This window comes from Mesoplodon bidens (assembly GCF_964165515.1).
Source record: "Mesoplodon bidens genome assembly, chromosome: 7".
NCBI lineage: Eukaryota > Metazoa > Chordata > Mammalia > Artiodactyla > Ziphiidae > Mesoplodon > Mesoplodon bidens.
In genome coordinates, this window is record NC_138164.1 from 113,872,676 (window position 1) to 113,891,356 (window position 18,681).

At 52.4% G+C, this 18,681-nt stretch overlaps 2 protein-coding genes across 7 annotated transcripts in view; one reads left to right on the forward strand and one right to left on the reverse strand.

Annotated features, from left to right (window-relative positions):
* SHANK2 (SH3 and multiple ankyrin repeat domains 2) overlaps nt 1–14,228 on the reverse strand; it is a 546,752-nt gene extending 532,524 nt beyond the window's left edge. For 3 of the 6 annotated variants that reach the window (XM_081238604.1, XM_081238603.1, XM_081238597.1), the window contains exon 1: nt 13,504–13,582. The gene's annotated coding sequence lies outside the window, so the exon portion shown is untranslated. Of the gene's footprint in view, nt 1–12,483; nt 12,779–13,480; nt 13,583–14,154 lie in introns of those variants that run through there. The other 3 variants (XM_081238599.1, XM_081238600.1, XM_081238598.1) reach the window with 3 other exon arrangements.
* On the forward strand, nt 1,528–14,208 carry LOC308620865 (uncharacterized protein; the record flags this gene model as incomplete). Its single annotated transcript, XM_081240752.1, has 5 exons — nt 1,528–1,625; nt 11,705–11,803; nt 12,131–13,091; nt 13,322–13,389; nt 14,125–14,208. 5 exons carry the CDS (start codon nt 1,528–1,530, stop codon nt 14,156–14,158), a joined length of 1,260 nt encoding a protein of 419 aa, XP_081096878.1. The 3' UTR covers nt 14,159–14,208.
* Nucleotides 14,229–18,681: the final 4,453 nt, after the last annotated feature.

Sequence of the window (18,681 nt, forward strand, 5' to 3'; positions counted from 1 at the left end):
GCCAAGCACACATTACATTCTGCTGGGGAATCCGCCGGGTGTCACAGGTGACTGCGCAACCCGACAGCCTTAGGACCACATGGACACCCCAGCGGGGACCAGAAAACTGCCCATATGTCTAGGGGCAGCAATGAATGTTAAATAATAATAATATTATTCCCAGACACTTCCAGTAAGAATCCAGCTTTTTTGGAGAATAAACCCCAGAAGCTATTTCACTGGGCCTGGTCTGGGTAGAGAGTCTACACCAACCCACAGTGGCCTTGGGGTTTGGGGGAAGCTGCCTGGCCCTGGGGACCTGGGGCCCAGCAGGAAACCTACCGGGACCTGGCCAGGTCCCTTCTCCTTCCTGGGGCCCAATGTTCTCCCAAAAGCTGGACCTGGGCCCCACAGCATGAACATTCTAGAACCCTGATCAATCCTAAATTAGCTCTGGGGTCCCCTCCCACCCCAGTCTCTCTGAGAGGTGGGCCTGAGCTCCGCCCTGGGGTCGAAGGCTGAGATGATAGAGGCTCTCACCTCTCTCCCTTTTCCTCCAGTGAAGATTCTTGGCTGCTAAACCCAGGAAGCACGTCTGCAGGAAGGGGGCCCCATCTGAGAACAAGACAGTGGGGCGACACGGTAGAAGCAGGAGGGACTGGGTGGCGGGGGACAGGGGACAAGAAATAAGGAAGCCGATCCCAGCCCCCAGTAAGGGCTGCTACAAACCCGTGCTGGCAGCAATAGAATTCAAGCCACCAAATGTAATTTTCAATTTCCTAGTAGCCACGATTCAAACAAGAAAAGAAAAACCCAGTTGAAATGAATATTTATATTTTATGGAACCCAATACACACAGAATAGCGTCCCTTCAACTTGTGGCACTAGCCACGTTTCAAGGGCTCGACAGCCACATGTGGCTAGCGCCACCACATTGAATGGACAGGAGTGCTCGGTGGTGGCCTGGGTCCCTTGTCAAGGAAGCATCTGTCCAGTCACTGAAGATAAGACACCGGCTCAGCGCTTTGGCGTCACCCTGGTCTGGCTGAGCCCCTGGGTCCGGCATGTCTGAGCCTGACCCGCCCTGCCACGTGCTGTCGGGGAGCCCTGAGCTGACCCATCCCTCTGAACTGGCTCCTTTTCTCAATCACAGAATGGAATAATTTGCAACGTGGCTGTTTGCGGTCTAAAGGAGATCATACCGCTAAGTCTCAAAGCTCCTTTGAAAGGGATTGTAAACACACATGGTGGACTTAGAGCCAGATCGATAGAAAACCAATCCCCAAATGAGCTTGGGAGCTGGATCCGTGACAGAGGGGGAGAGGCAAAGCCAGCAGGGGCGGGGGGAGGTCCTCCTGTGCTGAAACAGACAAATCACATCCCAGCCTGACACAAGGGCCAACTCCTGATGGCATAAAAATAATAAACGAATATAAAGCAAGCCATTAAAGTTATTAGAAGAGAATACAGGAGAACGTCTCATGACAAGAGGGTAGGGATGACTCGGAACAGAGAAACACTGAGGCACCAGAAGGCACCAGGTAGTGAATGAGTGACGTCTTGCAGAAGGGCATCCCCTCCCTGCTTCTCTCTCTGCCCCGACACCTTCCCTTGGTCCTGCCCGAGACCTGGATGAACCCACAAAGGTGAGACCCAGTTCCCAGGCCTTTCCTCCTTGGGAGATGGGAACGCAGGATATGGGAGGCATCGTGCTCCACAATTTCTCCAACATACGGAGTCAGTCCTGCTTTGTAGAGAGATTCAAGAAGAAAGATGGGCCTCTTTCTATGGGAAAGCAGCCTGGGTGAGGCTAGTGGGTGGGAGAGGTTCAGCCCTGCAATCCCAAGACCAGATGGGCCTTGGGCTGGTCACCGCTTCAAAACGCGCTTTCTGAAAGGAGGGGCTTGAATACCCACATTCATGGCAGCATCATTCACAACAGCCAAAAGGTGGAGGCAACCGAGTGTCCACGGACAGATGAAAGGTGCACAAAATGTGGTCCATCCGCACAATGGAAGATTACTGAGCCTTAAAAAGGAAGAAGTTCAGACACAGGCTACAACATGGAGGAAACTTGAGGACATGATGCTCAGTGAAATAAGCCAGACACGAAAGGATAAATAATGTGTGATTTCATTTATACGAGGACCTACAGTCAACAAATTCATAGAGAGACACAGTAGGGTGGTGGGGCCGGGGGCCGGGGGAGGGGGAGGCGGAGTGAGTGTGCCGAATGGGATGGGGACAGAGCGTCAGTTTGGGAAGACGGAAAGTTCAAGAGATGGACGGAGGTGAGGGTTGCCTAACCATGTGAATGTGTAATGCCGCTAAGCTGTACAGTGCAAGTGGTTACGATGGTAAATTGCATGTTCCATATATCTTAGCACAACTTAAAAAATGTTAAGTGCAAATAAGTGTTTTCACATTAATTTCCATCAAATTCTTCACTTCTCATTTACTACTTCCCTCCCCGCCTTCAAGTCTTTGCTCAAGTGCCAGCTTCTCAGGGAGGCCCACCCTGACCACCCCTCCCCGCCAGCCCCCTAACCAAGCTCTCCTTCCCTCCTGGACCACAGAGGTGCCTCTTGGTTATCTCTCTTCTCATGATTTGTCTCCTCTGGCTAGAACTAACACTAAGCGAGCAGAAGGAAGGAAATAATAAAAGTGAGGGGGAAAATTAATGAAAAAGAACATAGAGAAATAGAGAAAAATCAATGAGACCATAAGTTGGTTCCCTGAAAAGGTCAGTAAAATTGACAAACTTTGCACTAGAATGATCAGGGGAAAAAAAGGGGGAGATACTCAAATCACCAAACTCAGAAATGACGGGGAGACACTTAGCAGCCTCACAGGAACAAAAGAGAGGATGAGGAAATGCTATGAACAACTGCGTGACAATAAATTAGATGGTTAGAGGAAATAGATTTCAGTGAGATGCAAACCAACCACCATGATTCAAGAAGAAACAGAAGATCTGGACATACCCAGACCAAGTAGGGAGCGAGGTAACAAATTCAAAACTTCACAGAAAGACAAGCTCAAGACCAGGGGGCCTCACCGGTGAATTCTACCACACATTTAATGAAGAATTAGTATCTCAGAAAGATACATGCTCCCCTATGTTCATAGCAGCGCTATTCACAATAGCCAAGATATGGATGAGCAACCTACATGTCTATCAACGGATGAATGGATAAAGAAGATGTGGTACATATATATACAATGGAATACTACTCAGCCATAAAAAAGAATGACATAATGCCATTTGCATTTGGCATGGACCAAGAGATGATCATACAAGTCAAGTAAGTCAGACAAATACCATATGATATCACCTATATGTGGAATCCAAAATATGACACAAATGAACTTATCTACGAAACAGAAACAGACTCACAGACATAGAGAACAGATTTGTGGTTGCCAAGGGGGAGGCTAGGTGGGAGAGGGATGGATTGGGAGTTTGGGGTTAGCAGATGCAAACTATTATATACAGAATGGAAAAACAACAAGGTCCTACTGTATAGCACAAGGAACTATATTCAGTATCCTGTGATAAACCATAATGGAAAAGAATATTTAAAAAGAATGTATGTATGTATATGGAAAACTAAATCGCTTTGCTGTACGGTAGAAATTAACACAACATTGTAAATCAACTATACTTCAATTTAAAAAAGAATTAATATCAATTCATCACAAACTTTTCCAAAAAATAGAAGAGAACACTTCCCAACAATTTTTTGAGGCCGCTATTACCATGATACCATCCCAAGAAAACTACAGACCCATGGCTCTTATGCACCTACACACAAAAAGCTCAGCAAAATACTAGAAAACTGAATCCAACAGCGTATAAAAAGGATTATAAACCATGACTAAGTGGGATGCATCCCAAGAATGCAAAATTGGCTTCACATCAAAAAATCAATTAATATAAGACACCGTATTAATAGAATAAAGGACCAAAAGCAGCTGATCATCTCAAGAGAGGCAGAAAAAGCACTTGACAAAATCCAGCAGCCCTTCAAGATATAAACACTCAACAAAGAAAACATGAGAACTTCTTGAACCTGCTAAAGGGCAGCCACAAGAAACCCACCGCTAACATCACAACTAATGGTGAACGGCTGGATGCTTCCCCACCGAGATCAGGAACCAGACACTATGTGCTTTCTCACCATTTCTATTCAACATTGTACTGACGGTTCTAGCCAGGGCAATTAGGCACGAAACAGAAGCATCCAGATTGGAAAGGAAGAAGTATGGAAAGTTCTCTCCTCCCTCCCGGTGGCTGCCCTGGTCCCCCCACCCCGCCTCTGTCCACCGGTCCCTCTGCATGTGGACCCCCCCCCGCCCCGGTAGCAGAAAACAGCCTTCTTGCTTTACAATGTTGCCATGGCTCCCCAGCTGTCACTGCCACACAATTTAGCTTCTGGTGACATCACACATACAAGTTACACCCCTAAGAGCAAAGTGCCAGCTGTGGATCAAACCAGCTCCTGCCTGGCTGAGCCCACATCCCACCACCCTAGACTCTGCCACCAGCGGGCCTGTCCCATGGGGTGGGGACCACCTGATGACCTTCTGGGGTCCCCAACGAAACTTCACAGATGCATCCTGAATGACAAGAAAAGGGACATGTGTTAGAAGCATCCACCCGACTACAGGGCAAAGCCAGCTTTCAGACCCACACCCTGTCAGTGCTGCCAGTCCCATGCTTCTTCAGGTGGTTCTCAATGTATGATCCAAGGAACCCTAGGGGGGGGTTCCCCAAAGCCCTTTGAGGGGGTCTATGAAGTCAAACCATTTTCATAATAACACTAAGACGTTAGTTGTTATCTCACTCTCACCCTCTCCCAAGTGTCCTCCAGAGTTTTCCAGAAGCTACACAACATGTGATGTTGCAACAGACTAAGTGCAGAAGCAGATACAAAAATCCAGCCATCTTCTGTTAAACCAGACAGTAAAGAGATTTTGCAAAAATTTAAATTGCCACACTCTTCATTTTTTCTTGTTTTGAAAAATAGCTATTTTTCATAAAAATATTTTATTTACAATAAGACATGTAGGTTTAGTATTGTCAGTTTTAAATGCATGACTAACCAAATATGTTTAAATTCTCTTTTTAAATTTCTAGCAGGATAAATGTCAGGAGATACAATGCACATAAGCAAAAAGCTCTCTGGGGTCCTTAAAACTCTTCAAAGCGGGGAGTGGGGTCCTGAGACCAAAAGTTTGAGAAGCCCTGTGCTACCCTGGCCCACTCGTCCTGAAACGAGCAGAAAGGTCGGCTTGGGCATCACCCCTGAGACGACACAGGGGAGGGGGCAGGACGGGTCCCTAATTCTGCACCGTGGAGTGTACAGTAGCCTGGCGTAGGGCCCCGGCAGTCAGGTCAGCCCCCTCTGCCTTGGTTTCCTCCCCGGAGAATGCGCACGAGGATACAAGTGCCCATTTCTAGGGTCTATGGTGGGGATGCAGTGCGTCTGCACGTGGAGCCTTGCACAGCTCACACACTCGCTGTTACCCTGATCTTCACAATGTAAAGCCATCGAGATGGTCCACCGAGGGAGAGAGACGGATGGAAAGACAACTCTGGGAGCCCGTTTAGCCCCACAGTGACAGTGACAGTCCTGGGTCCCCCAATACACCCCTGACCCTGGTCTGAGCGGATGTCCCTCCCCCACGACCCAAAGAACCTCATCAGAAAGAGAAACAGATCAAGAGGCAGAGGAGAATCCTGCAGACTCAGCACAGACACCCACGCTGTCACTCACCAGCCTGGGACCTCCCCAGAAGGGACCCCAAAGAATCAAAACACACCAACACCAGGTGGCCTAATCCCACATATTTCTGGACCATTTCACTGCAGGAAAGCCAAGAAGCCTTGAAACTCTTGGGAACCAAGAGGTGCCATTCACCACCCCATGTTTGGAGAATCATTAACCTCACACGCCAGGCTCGCCACAACCGTCTTCAGGAATTCCACCCCCAGCTTCATCTAGACTCCGAGTTTTAACAAAATAAGCACTTAACCGCAGCTGATTTTTTCCCCACTCTCCCGTCCCAGTGCACCAGCTTTGTAAACATCCCAGAGGTAATCTTGGTGGATGTAAATTCACGTGCCACCTGCCACAAACCGACATCCCGGATGTGGGTGGCAGGGAGCGGCCAGGCCTGAGTGCAGCTACTGGGCTGGCCAGGGTCTGAACCCTCAGGGTGAGGCCAAGAAAGAACAGGCCAGTGGCCTGACTGGTTTTGTGACTTCTGGAAGCTGAATACACATGTGGGAGGGGAAGTCTGGAACCACTGATGCTGTCCAGCTCCAAGGACAGGGCTACTCCGAACCGGTACCCCTCCGGAACCCTGGGATACAGAGAAACAAGACCTGGTCCTTTCCCGGGGAAATGCCTGCCTGGTGATGGGGTCTACAGGCAAATCCCTATCGTTTGCCACACCCCGCCCTGGATGATGGGGTGTGGTCAGGAAAACTCCCGGACAGGAGCTGCTGTGCCATGTGCTTTTTGGGGTGCAATCAAGCTGCCTCCTCCGCCCCCCACCCAGCCTTCCTCGCCCCCGGCGCAGGGATCCCAGGCTGAATTGTCAGGAAGGTTCAAAGGCTCATTTCCCTCCTCCAGGCCCGCCTTCAGCTCTGTTCAGGATGTGTGACCCTCTCCTTGAGCCCCAAGCCTCCTGGGACCCAACCTGGCAGGACACAAGAGCCCACTGCTCCGTCCTGCCCTTCCTCAGGCTCAAGCCACACCATGGGTCCATCAGAGCCCCTGGGAAAGGGTCCTGGCGGTCCAGGCTCCTGGCCAGGATGATGGGCCCTGTTTCTCATTTCTCCTGTGCAGCCCTGGGAGGAACCCTGAGTGTTGACAGTCTGGGGCGGTGACACCCCCATCCACAGGGCCTGGCCCATGTGGAGCACACAGGTGGCATCCTGTGTCACTCTGTCACCTAGGTGTCACCCCTGTCCCCAGGGGGGAATCACCTGACGGAACCCTGAGGGCGGGGCTGAGTTCTTGCCCATTTCCCTCTCCTCCCCTGCAGGGGGTTCCAAACTAGGGTGCGTGGACCCTTTCCAAGGGGTCCAGTCTAAAGGGAATCAGTCTTTTCTGAAATAGCTCAGTCACAGAGAGGCCTGGGGTCCCCCTCTTCCCAGCAGCCCCTCCCATCTTTTACCTTTGAAAGGCCTTCCAGCCGCCTCTGAATCTTGTGGGGAGGGGACTCCCGGATACCAATCAAAGGGGGAACTTCACCTAAAGCTTTAATTTAAATACCAAAAACACCCACCGCCTCATCGCTGAGAGAGGCAGTTCCAGGAACATTTTCCTTTTTCCATTTCTAAAAATCCGTAATGTATTTATAGTGTTTGATCACAGGGCTTTCTCAATCCAGAAGTGACTTTTTAAAAAATACTTAAGTGACTTGAGGTTACAGAAAATTTTAAAAATCAATGTATGTATTATTTTCCTTGCAGAGAAATATGCTCGATCGATTAATAAAAGACCCACAAGCATAAAAGTCTATTACGTCAGGATAAAACTCCTCAGGGAAGTGGGGCTATAAATCCAAGAAAGGAAAGGAGCCAACAACAGCCCCTAAAGGCCCTCCAGGTATCTGTCAAGGAAAGGTGGGTGTCAAGGCACACTTCAGGCCGCAGTGGATACGGTTCAAGTTAGGGAACAGTTACTTTTCAAATGTCAATATTTACCTCACAGACCATGTTCTACATCCTTGGCAAATATTTAAACCCACGAAGCACAACTTTAAAGGCTGACCTGAAAATGCCTGGGAAGTCTAGGGAAATGGTTCATGGAAGGAGCTGGGGTGGGTATAAAGTAAGTCAGCGTGCAATTCGCTCAGCTTTGCTGGGTATCTGCACTCTCCATACAAAAATGTTGCAGCAAACGTGTGAGAGGACATACAGCTTTTTTAAAACAGCGTTAAGGGAGTCGAGAGGCAAAAAAAAAAATTGTTTGGAAGAAAGCTGTCCCAGCAAGGTAGAGCCGCTGTGGGTGTGCAATGATTATCCACCTGATGGAGGCCTCCAGGTGCACCTCCCAAATCCGGCCTTTTTAACTGAAGCAGCAGCTCAGGACTCCGGCCAACCATTTTCCTCGAAGTTCGTTCCTAGAACCCCCGACAGCAGGACCCTCTGGGGAGCTCCAGGCCTGCTTCCTGGGCCTCAAACAGAATTTCTGTGGGGTGGGCCAGAAGCCCCTCGCCCGAGAGGCCCATCATATGAGATCTGCAGCTTTGGCCTTTTCAGGAAGGACTACTGTCCCGCGTGCGTGGTGCTAGCCTTTGTTTGGGATGCAAATAACTAGGTTTGAGGAGAGAAAAGGAGCCCCTTCTGACTTCTCTGCAGTTAACACTTAATGCTTTGGGTTTCTATTTGGCAGGGAAAGTTGGTAAAGGGAGTAACACACCACTTTTGGAAGATAAGCCTGGACAGTTTGAAAATGCTAAGTTTGGGCACATTATTTAACCCTGGACCTGCACCGTGGAAACCAGCAGAGCAATAAAACGTTCTGTGGCCCAGGTGCCCATTGACATTTAGAAGGAATTCCAGAAGACACTTGAGTGTGGGCAGGTCTGTGAAGACGGCACAGTGTTGTGACCTGGGGGTGCCCAGAGACCCTTTCAGGTTTCCTATGAGGTGAGGACTTGTCATGACACTAAGATATCGGCTTTTCTTCCCCATTCTCAAGTAAACCTGGATTTTCTAATGAGTGGAAAGCAGATGCCCATGAGAATCTAGATGCCTTAATAGAGGGATCATGTCAGTTTCCAATGGATTCATGAATTATAATAAAGGTGACTGTATACATAAGAAAAAAACAAGAAAGAAAGGAAGGAAGGGAGGGAGGGAGGGGGAGAGAGAGAGGGAGGAAGGGAGGGAGAAAAAGAAAGAGAAAAGGAAGAAAGAAAGGAAAGAGGGAAGGAAGAAAGGAAGGAAGGAAGGAAAAGAAATCTGCAGCTTTGACATTTGGAGCTTGTGGCTTCATTCCATCCTGAGAGTCAAGGAGAGGACTCTGACAACCTCACAAGGACAATTTTCAAACCCTGTCCCACCCCTTCCTGCCCTGGCTTCCTGCAGCCAATCACCAGGGGCCCTGCAGCTGCCCACTAACTCCCAGCAGCCCTGAAGGTTTCTGCTGCCTACCCCCTTCCCCCCAACCCCCGGAAGTGACACATGCCTCAGCTGGCCCATCCCCGGGGCATAACCATCAAGACCGACACAGCTCACGACCCTGAGCCCTGGGCAGCCTCTGGGATCTGCCCCAGTATTGGGCGAGGGCTCCCCTTTCCCTTCCGTTAAAACTGCAAACCCCTTGAGTGGTGGGAAAGCCTGTGCTAGATGCATCCTTGTCCCCCAGAGACCCATCTCAGAACAACCACTGGAGCCAATGACGTTAACGTTTTGAGCCCCTTCAAAGCATTTCTTGAATCAGCTTTCAAAGAAAAAAAAAAAAAAGGCTTATCACATCAAGAAGTGTGATCAGAAACTCTGGTTTTCACCTTCTGGCTACAGTTTTCCTCACACTACAGTAACAAGAAAAATAATCTTCTAACCAGATGAATTCTCCCACTGGGTGATGTGTGCGGTGTGCAGGCTTAACGGCTGGGCTCTCCCAAGCTACCTGGGTGCGATCCCAGCTCACCATGCACTAGGTGTGTGGTCTGGGGCAAGTGGCTCCACTGCTTCGAGCTTCAGGCTCCTGATCTGTAAATTGGGAATAATAATCAATCGCACCTCTCTCCTTCCGGAGTTTTGAGAGACTTGGATGAGGTCTCTAGCAAGAGTGCAGCGCCAGGCCAGGCAGAAGGTGAGAACCTGCCAGCTGCCAGAACAAGAACCAGACCATTCCCGCCAGGTCCTAGGGTAATGCAGGCAAAGACACAGTCAGACATCCCAGGCCTCATCCAGGTGTTTTTAGATCCCCCATCCCCTTCCTTTCCCAGACAGGGTTGGGGATGCTCTCCGGGCCCTACAGCACCCAACGGTCACCTCCATCACAGCTCCTGTCCCACGGTGCACTAACTGTCCAATATCCCTCTTCTCCCCTCTGGCCTGGAACCTCCCGTGGTGGTCTCCCGTGGCCAGCTTCTGGCCCTCAGGTGATTATTTGTTGACTCGTTTTTACAATGTGCAGAGAAATTCCGATATAACCTAGATCACCTCTGAATGAATGGCAGGCCCCTCAGTCGGGTGGCGGGTCAGGTGCAGCGGCCAGGTCACAAGGGTCACCCGGCCCTGCTCCAAGCCCTTCACCCAATCAGTCCCAGGTGAGGGCTGGGGGCTCCCAAGATGAAAAAGACCAGGCCTTTGTTTGGGGTGCCTTCCTCCCTACCCATCCACAAACTACCCCCTCAGTCAAAGCAGAGGATTCAATAAATTTGCCCCAGGGGTCACTTGGATGATCGAAGACCCTAAATGTTCCCTCCCTCGGGCTCAGGACAATGCAAGGCTCCAGGAGAGGCCGTAAATGTACTTTTCTCTTGGTTTTTCCGCCCACGCTCCCCTCCCCCACCCCCAGCCCCAGCCCAGGAGTAACTATGGACTCCAGATCCAACAGCCTGAGACCAAGCTGTGCCTTAAGTTGACAAAGCAGGAGCTGGAATCCTGGGGAAACGTGTTCAGCGGTCAGGGGCTGGGATCCACACTGGATTCATCCCCACAGTTCCCTTAGCAACTCCCAAACTGAGCCCCGCTTTGGAAAAGCCCCCTGTACTCACCCGAGGTGACAAGGACACCAGAACTCTATCATTTAGAACTCCAGGACATAGTTAGAAATAAAGCAAGTAAGATAAAGAATTATTTTTCTAGAAAAATCAGTTCGACTAGTATTTCTGCACATTGGTTAACTCCTGGCACGTTTTTCGTATGTCAAGCTTTTTCTTCCATCCTTTTCCCCAACACCGATGAAATATAAAATGCAACGCTATCTTGGAACAACTCCATCTTCCTCCTGGTGGCATTTCTCACATCGGACCCCCTGCCGAACCCTCAATGATCCAGGCTTCTCCTAAATAGGGCCCCCCAAGGCTTGGACCAAATTGGTGACCCTTAGGTGCCAGCTTGGGGGCCTTGCTCACAACCCCAAGCGCTTCAAGGAAAAAAAAAAAAAAAATGAATCAAGGAAAATCTCTGGGAAATTCACCTGAACGTGAATAGGGCTTTCTAAAGCAAATTGTACCTGGAGTCAGGAGGCAAAAAGATTCCCTCCCCAAGCCCACCCCCAAAGTGATCTAATTTGTTCCAAAGAGCCAAGTGCAGTCAACAGTGCCCACTGGGAACCACCTTTATAGGCAAAATCACTTTATTCGTAAAGGGCTCCCTTTGATTCTTGAAGAATTCCAGCCCCTCCCATTGGGGCCCAAAGAAGCACCAGCTTTCCACCCAATTCTTTCTTCTTGGAAAAGCAGAAATTCCTCAACATAATAATGGAACCCGCTTCCTTGACAACACTGCATTCCAGGAGTTTTACATTCAGACACTTGTAAAGCAGCCTAATTCCTATTAAGACAAGGGTCTCCCTCGGGCCTCCTGAAGGACACCGTGACTTTCTGGGCAAAAATCTACGCTACCATTTACTAACCCCCGCTTATTAGGGCAGCCACATCCACCTTCCCCCCCCCCAATCACTGCCGAAACCCCAGTGGGCACAAAGCTCCAGGCAGACAGATATTCAACCCCTTTATCAAAACGCAGCCTTGTTATCGCGGACAAGTGGTTTGACAACTCGGGTCTTCAAAAGCGCCGCCTCCAGGGTCTCTGCTGGTCGTCCCGAAACCCCCAGGCGCGGAATCGGTGGTCACTAATTATTATTTAACGCGGACAGCGCGGCACTTGGATGGAGGCCGAACCCAGCGCCCACGTGCTCTCCCTGCGGCCGGGTCAGCAAAGCCGAGGGACAAGTCCCAGGTAGAGATCAGGGCGCCCTCAACGGAGGACTTCCGAAATTATCTCTGATTCTTGGAGCTTAATTTAATTAGCGGATTGACCTCATTAACGTTCGAACTTGAGTTTCAAACAAAAAGAGGTCACGAAACTATCCAATTTACAACCTCGAACTTCCACGCGGAAACCACTTTATTTTCGGAAGGCCTCTAAGGACTCCCGGGACCGTGCCCACAGCTGCCGGCCACGGGGCCCGCAGGTACCGCGGCCTGAGTTCCCACCTGGGGGCCCGAGCGCCTTCTCAGATCCGGCCGCCCGGGGTCGATTTAAAAGCTCCGCCGGAAAGCCCACTGTCACCAGCAGAGGCCTCGCCCCCTTCGGACACCCCCAGCCCCACGGAAACACTGACCACGCCAGCGCGCCCGCCCTCCCATCCCGTGCAGTGTCTGCGCGCAGACCCGCGGGAGGCACGCCGCTGGCCCGCACCCTCCGAACACCGGCGGCGAGGTCATCCGGCCCCGGCAGCAAGGTCCACCCCTATCCCCGCACCCTCCGAACCCGGGCAGCGAGGCCCTCCGCGGGGATCGCACCTGCGCGCACAATCCAGCTGCCCCAGCTCCGGCGGCGAGTGCACGGTTGGTGTCTCCAGGCGCCCCCGGCGCCCGGACACCCAGCGGAGGCGCCGGGGCTGCGGGCGGAGCGGGCGGAGCGATGCCCGGGCGAAAGTTGCCAGGGAAACTTGAGCAACTCGAGCCCGCCGGTGCCAGCCTCCTGCATAATTCACGGGCGGCGGCGGCGGCGGCGAGGCGAGGGGGGCTGCTCACCGGTACCAGCCGGGCCCCCCACCCCGGCTGGGGGGCGCGGCGGGCAGAGGCCGGGCACCTGGCGGGGGCTCTGCTCGGCCCCGGGGACCCGGGGATCCACTCGCGACCCCCGGGCCTGCGCCAGGTGCACCGGCCCCAGCCTCGCCGAGCCCGCTGCTCCAGCCGCGCGCACCTGGATGGGGGCTCTGGGCGCCGGTGCGGGGCCGGGGGAGCCGACGCAGGGTCTCCGGGGACCTGGCGACCGCGGCGCCTGTCCCCGCCCCCGAGCGCCCCCTGGCGGTCCTGTGCCAGTTCCGCCGCCGGGCTTGCGGGCCCAGGTACTCAGGCCAGCGGGCGGCGACCTAGGACAAGGAGATCTCAGGCAGGGTGCCGAGGTAGGTCCACCTGCGTTACCCCAAGGGAAGGCGCTGGAGGTGAGAGGGTTCATGCGCGCGGGGGACAAAGGCGGTGCTCCTGCGCTCTGCCCCCAGACCGCTTCCAAAGAATTTTAAACCGACCCTTAGTCCTGAATGAAGACAGGGGGATTGGGGGGGGGGGTGGTCTCTACAGAGAAGCGACCCCCACCAGGACGCGAAGAACCCTTGCCCCAACCCCACATCCTCAGCCTCTATGGGCCCGGGACTGCGCGGACCCGCTGACTCCTGGAATCCAGACGCACCCAAAACGCAGCCGGTGAGGACGATCGGGCGCCCGAGGGCCACCTCCTGTCCTTCCCGGCCGCACGGGGTGCCCCCGCCACCCCCGCCCCGCTCGAGAAGCTCACCGAGTCCCCCGCCGCCGCCTCACCTGGCTCGGGGCGCAGCTCAGAGAGTCCGGGCCGGTCAGAGCCGCCAGGGAAGGGCTGGCGTCCGCGCGCACCTGGCTCGGCCGCGGGGACCCGAGCGACGCCGCGCCCAGCCCGGCCGGAGCGCGGGAGCCGCCGCCGCCGCCGCCGCTCAGGTGTCCGGGTAGGGGGTGGGGACGCCGCGGCCCCGCCCCGCTTTGCAGCCGGGCCGGGGGCTCCCGGCAGGGGCAGCTGGGCCGTCCCTCCCCTCGGCCGGGCGCGGGCGGTTGGGACCGGCAAGGCTGGAGGAGGGGTCCCCTTTCGGCCAAAGGGCGCGCGCGGCCGGGGACTCAGGTGCGCCCCCCGCCCCAGATCGCCCCGCATCCCCCGGAGGCCGGTCAACCCCTCCCCACCCGGCCCCGGCCGGCTCCCGCCAGCCGTGGCGACCAGCGCGCGGCGTGCGGGGTCTGTTGCAGCAGCCCGGGGCCGCCCCGCCCCCCGCCCCGCCCCTCCCCGCCCCGGGCTGCGTGGCTCGCCGGCCACACAACCGGTGAAACCCAGCGGACCTGAAAGTCCCTGAATTTTTCAAAGCCCAGTTCCTTCTGCGCAGCCGGCTCCTGCCCCAGAGTGTTTTATGTTCACAGGATTCGGAAATACAGAGGCCGATTGCCCACCTGAAGGTTTGCAGAGCAGATGAAAACTTTGTGCCTGGGTATTGCGCCGCCATCAGCCTCCCGGACCACCTTGCACCTGGATGGGCGCTTCGTCCAGGGCGTGCAGGCGCGTGTCTCGGCCAGCGGCCCTCCCAGCCGGGAAAAGCTTTAGCGGGTGGAGGAATTAAAACCAACCACTCAGATGAATCCTGAAGTCGAAAAGGCACCCTCCGGAGACGCCCGGGAATCCTGTTGTTATCCAGGACTCCGGGATCGCTAGGTTTGCCAAAACCCAAAGCGGGGCGGGGTGTCCTGAGCCTCAGGGCCCCAGCACCGAGCTGGGACGGTGGCTTTACTCCTCCCAACCTGAGGTACGAGCAATCAGCTAACAACTTTTCTCAAGACCCTGATAATTCGCTGGTCACTCCACCTGTCTCTGAGTAAGCTAGGGAAGTTTCTGAGTCCTGGGATTTCCCGTATTCTGCAAAGGGGGAGCACTTCCTGCCGCCAAGATGTGCAAGTCTGAAGGGGGGTTGGAGGGGTTGGCAAACACCAGCGTCCAGGCTGTGATGTAGAATAGCGTGCTTCCAGAATAGCAAGCCTTCCACTATGCGAAACCTCAATCCATATCTCCCCGTGAAGAATATATATATATTTTTTAAGTCAGTTTTATAGGACATGCCTGAGAGATTTGCATGGGCCGGTGACTTCAACACACCAAAGGCAAAGTTAAATATTGGCTCTAGGTACTTTTTTTTTTCCTGCTTCCATAATTGTCCCACATTTCAAAGAAGTCTTTAAAAGCACTTAGATTAAAAAAAGAAAAGAAAAGAAAAAAATGTTGTGTTTGGGACCTAGTATTTCAGGACACACATGGGGTAAAATACTGTAACTCCTTTAGGGCGGCTGCCAGATGCAAACTCCTTTCCTCTGGTCCCTTAAGCATGAGATTTAATAAAATATTTGTTGAATGAATAAAGGAGGCAATCAATCAAATGATAATAATCCTTCAAACAGGAAGAATGAAGCCCAGGCAGGATCTTGCAGGCATAACTTCTTTGGCCTGGAAGCAGGGGATCCTGCTGAGGGGGAGGGAGAGTGGGAGGGGGGTGGCCAGCAGAATGTTCTGATGTTTTTTGGGTTTGTCAGTGGCGGCTCTTCTGGGAAGTGGCTTATAGGGAGTGAGGGGGCTGGGGGAGGGCTTTCTTCCACGAGTCCCCCCATGACCCCAAATGAAACGTGTTATCCAGGGAATTCCCTGGCGGTCCAGCGGTTAGGATTGCATCCTGTCACTGCCGAGGGCCCAGGTTCAAACCCTGGTGGGAGAACTAAGGTCCCAGAAGCCGCGGGGCAAAACACCCCCCCCCAAAAAAAAAAGTTATCTGAAGTGGCGTGTTTGCCACTACTATATTTAAAATAGATAACCAACAAGGACCTACTGCATAGCACAGGGAACTCTGCTAAATATTCTGTAATAATCTAAATGGGAAAAGATTTTGAAAAAGAATAGATACACGTATATGTAGAACTGAATCCCTTTGCTGTACACCTGAAACTAACACAACTTTGTTAATCAACTATACTCCAATATAAAATAAAAATTAAAAATATATAATAAAGTGGCTTGTTTGCCCTACAACTCCAACTCAAGTCCCTAAGATATCATCCCCCTCCAACCAGATTCCCACCCCCCAAACTCTTGCTCGGATTTCTAGAACCATCCTGCAGATAGCAGAGGAAGCAGCTGGCCAGATTGCAGCCAGGGACACATTGCTGCTGTCCTCACAGAGGGCTCAAATGCCAAAGCCCTTCTGCTGTGTTCAAGAAATACTTCCCTGTGGGCCCAGGCCTCCACCAGCCCATCCACCCAACTGGACGCCCCTCGGCCACCCCCTCCAGTGCCTCTGATCTGCTTGTTGCTCAACAACAGGGCTCTGTGTGAGCCGCATCTTTTGGCATTTTAAGGACAGTATCCTGCTTTCGTCCCAGTTTCTCTGTGTCCATTTCGGTATCCAGTTCAGCCTTGTACGGATTGGGCAATGTCTTTCCAGTCTTCAAAAACCTCTTGTGAAAAGGCTGGGGATCCAAAAACACTGCAGCGGTGCCTTTACTCACTCCTTGATGCCCTGAGAACGTGTTTCAGGATAGGGGGCACCCTCAGCCCCCGAGAGCCCGTGCCTGCCAGTGTTTTGCACCTTCGGGCATCCCTGTGCACGGCTTGTGTGAAGCGATCTTCCTGGTGGACCCGGAGCAGTCATGTCACAGAGCACCATAACTCCATCTCAGTTTAGGAAAAGGGAAATCATCCTTTTTGCTTCTCGGTGTCAGAACTGCCTGTTTTTGCTTCTGTAAGCTGCCTTTACCTGGACACCCCCCACCCCCCAACATGTCTGATGATGTGTGAATGAGCTAGCAGAAAGATGTAACGCTTTCCATCTCTGAGCTTTTCTTTTTCCTTGTAAAACCTGAAGCATTTGACCATCAGTCACAATATTTCTGGGTTGCCCCCCTGAGCACAGGGCACGCCAGGACTTCCCAGAAAGAGTAACTGCTTTACAGAGAACTAGAAACTGGGGCATCGTACCGTGAAGAGATGCGAACGTAACCAGCTCCTCTGTCCTGGGAAAAACATTATAAATATTTTGTGGCTTTGATTAACCAAGATGCTCATTGCATTCAGCGATAGGCTTGGTCTGTCCCTCCCGAGGAGAAGGTCCGGGGTTTGGGATGCCGGAGGCCAGCATCCTTCTTCAGAGAAGAGTTCTTACGCTACCCAGATGGGAAGGACCTAGCCCAACCCTTCAGTTTACATGTGGGAAACTGGGCAGCAAGGATATATGAGATTCACCCAAGGACATGTGGTCAGAGCCAGGTAAAGTCAGGTATGCACAGGGGAAGCCTGGTAAAGGCAGGAAAAAGTAGGTGCTCCAGCTAGCAAGTTTGCCCTATCCCCCCGTCCCTGCCAGACTCCCCCACACTTCTGCAATTTTTTCTACATGTTTTCCACTGTAGATCCACTTCCCTCATGTTCCCGCACATCAAATATTGGCCCATACACTCATTTATTTGTAATTTCATGACAATTTCTAGCTCAGTTCCATAACCTGATACGGTAAATATTCCCAGATCTCGCAAATTCCTCAACTCCTCTGCCAGCGTGCCTCCCATGTAGCCCTCTGTATCTTAACAATGAGTTTTATTACCCTCCTTTAATTTTCCATGAAGTTATTTTCCATGGACTTGTTTTGAAAAGCCCCCTGGGACTGATATCTGAACAGAGAGTCGGGGCTGCTCGCACAGGGAGCACCGAGGGAACCGAGGGAGAGCTGGCTTCTCCTGGAATCTGTGATGGTAGGTGGGGCTGGTCAGAAGCTCTCCCTGCTGGACTGGCAGATGGGGAAGCAGTGGGCAGGAGGACAGGCCGGCAGAGGGGCCGAGGCTTTCCCCGTAAGGCGGCCCCCAGGCCAGCGTCTTTCTGCTTTCTGCTCTAGGAAATCTGCCAGGCCCCTGCGGGTGCCAGCGTAACCTGAAGACTGCGGGAGTTATGGCCCCAGGGGCAGCTCTCAGCCATCCTGGAAGCATCCTGGGAGACTGGAGGTGGAGATGTTATGCTCCCCCAAGCAAGTGAACAGTCCTGCTGGGGGAAGTTCTGAGGCCTCTAGGAGGTGCCATTGGTGGCCCCCATGCTTATGGCACAGACCTCAACAAAACCCCTTTATTGGGGGGTTTCCTCCTCTGTCTCCCTTTCCCCACACCCTCACTCCTGATCCCATGTACCAACTCTCAAATACAGCATCCCCCATCCAAGTCCTTGTCCCAGGCAAAGCTTTCCAGGGAAACCCCAGATTAAGTAAACACCCTCTGTGATCCGGTGTCATGTCCATGAAGATGAAGCCCAAAGGGACAGCCGAGATCGCCCTGGAGGTGATGTGACCTGAGGCCAGGGGAAGTCCCGCTAAGGAGGGGTAGGGGGGGGCGGTCAGCTGATGCAAAACAGCAGGAGCAACTGGATGCTATTACGGGAAAATGAAACATATCAGAAAGTCCCCTTGTCACCAGCTCAGAGGCTCTTGGCGTTTGCTTGGCAAGCAGACAAATTAAGCAAAACCTTTTAAATTATCTACAGACAGAATACAGCAGGGCTTTGATAAAACAACACACCACGACTAAGTGAGGTTTATTCCCATAAAGCTAGAACGTTTCACTATTAGCAAATCTATCAGGAGAAATGTTTGATCAAACAAAACTTCTTAGTAAACAAAAAGGTATTGTTTGAGACTATTTTGATATTGTTCAGTTTTAAATATCAAACCAAAGCCAGCGTGATGTTCAATATGAAACACTAAATCACTCTCATTCAATTCAGGAACAAGATATGGGAGCCTGCTTGGGAGTTCCCTGGCAGTCCAGTGGATAGGACGTGGTGCTTTCACTGCGGTGTCCCAGATTCAATCCCTGGTCTGGGAACTAAGATTCCGCAAGCTGCATGGCACAAGCAAAAGAAAAAAAGAAAAAGTTATGGGGCCTGCTAACATTACCAGCACTTAA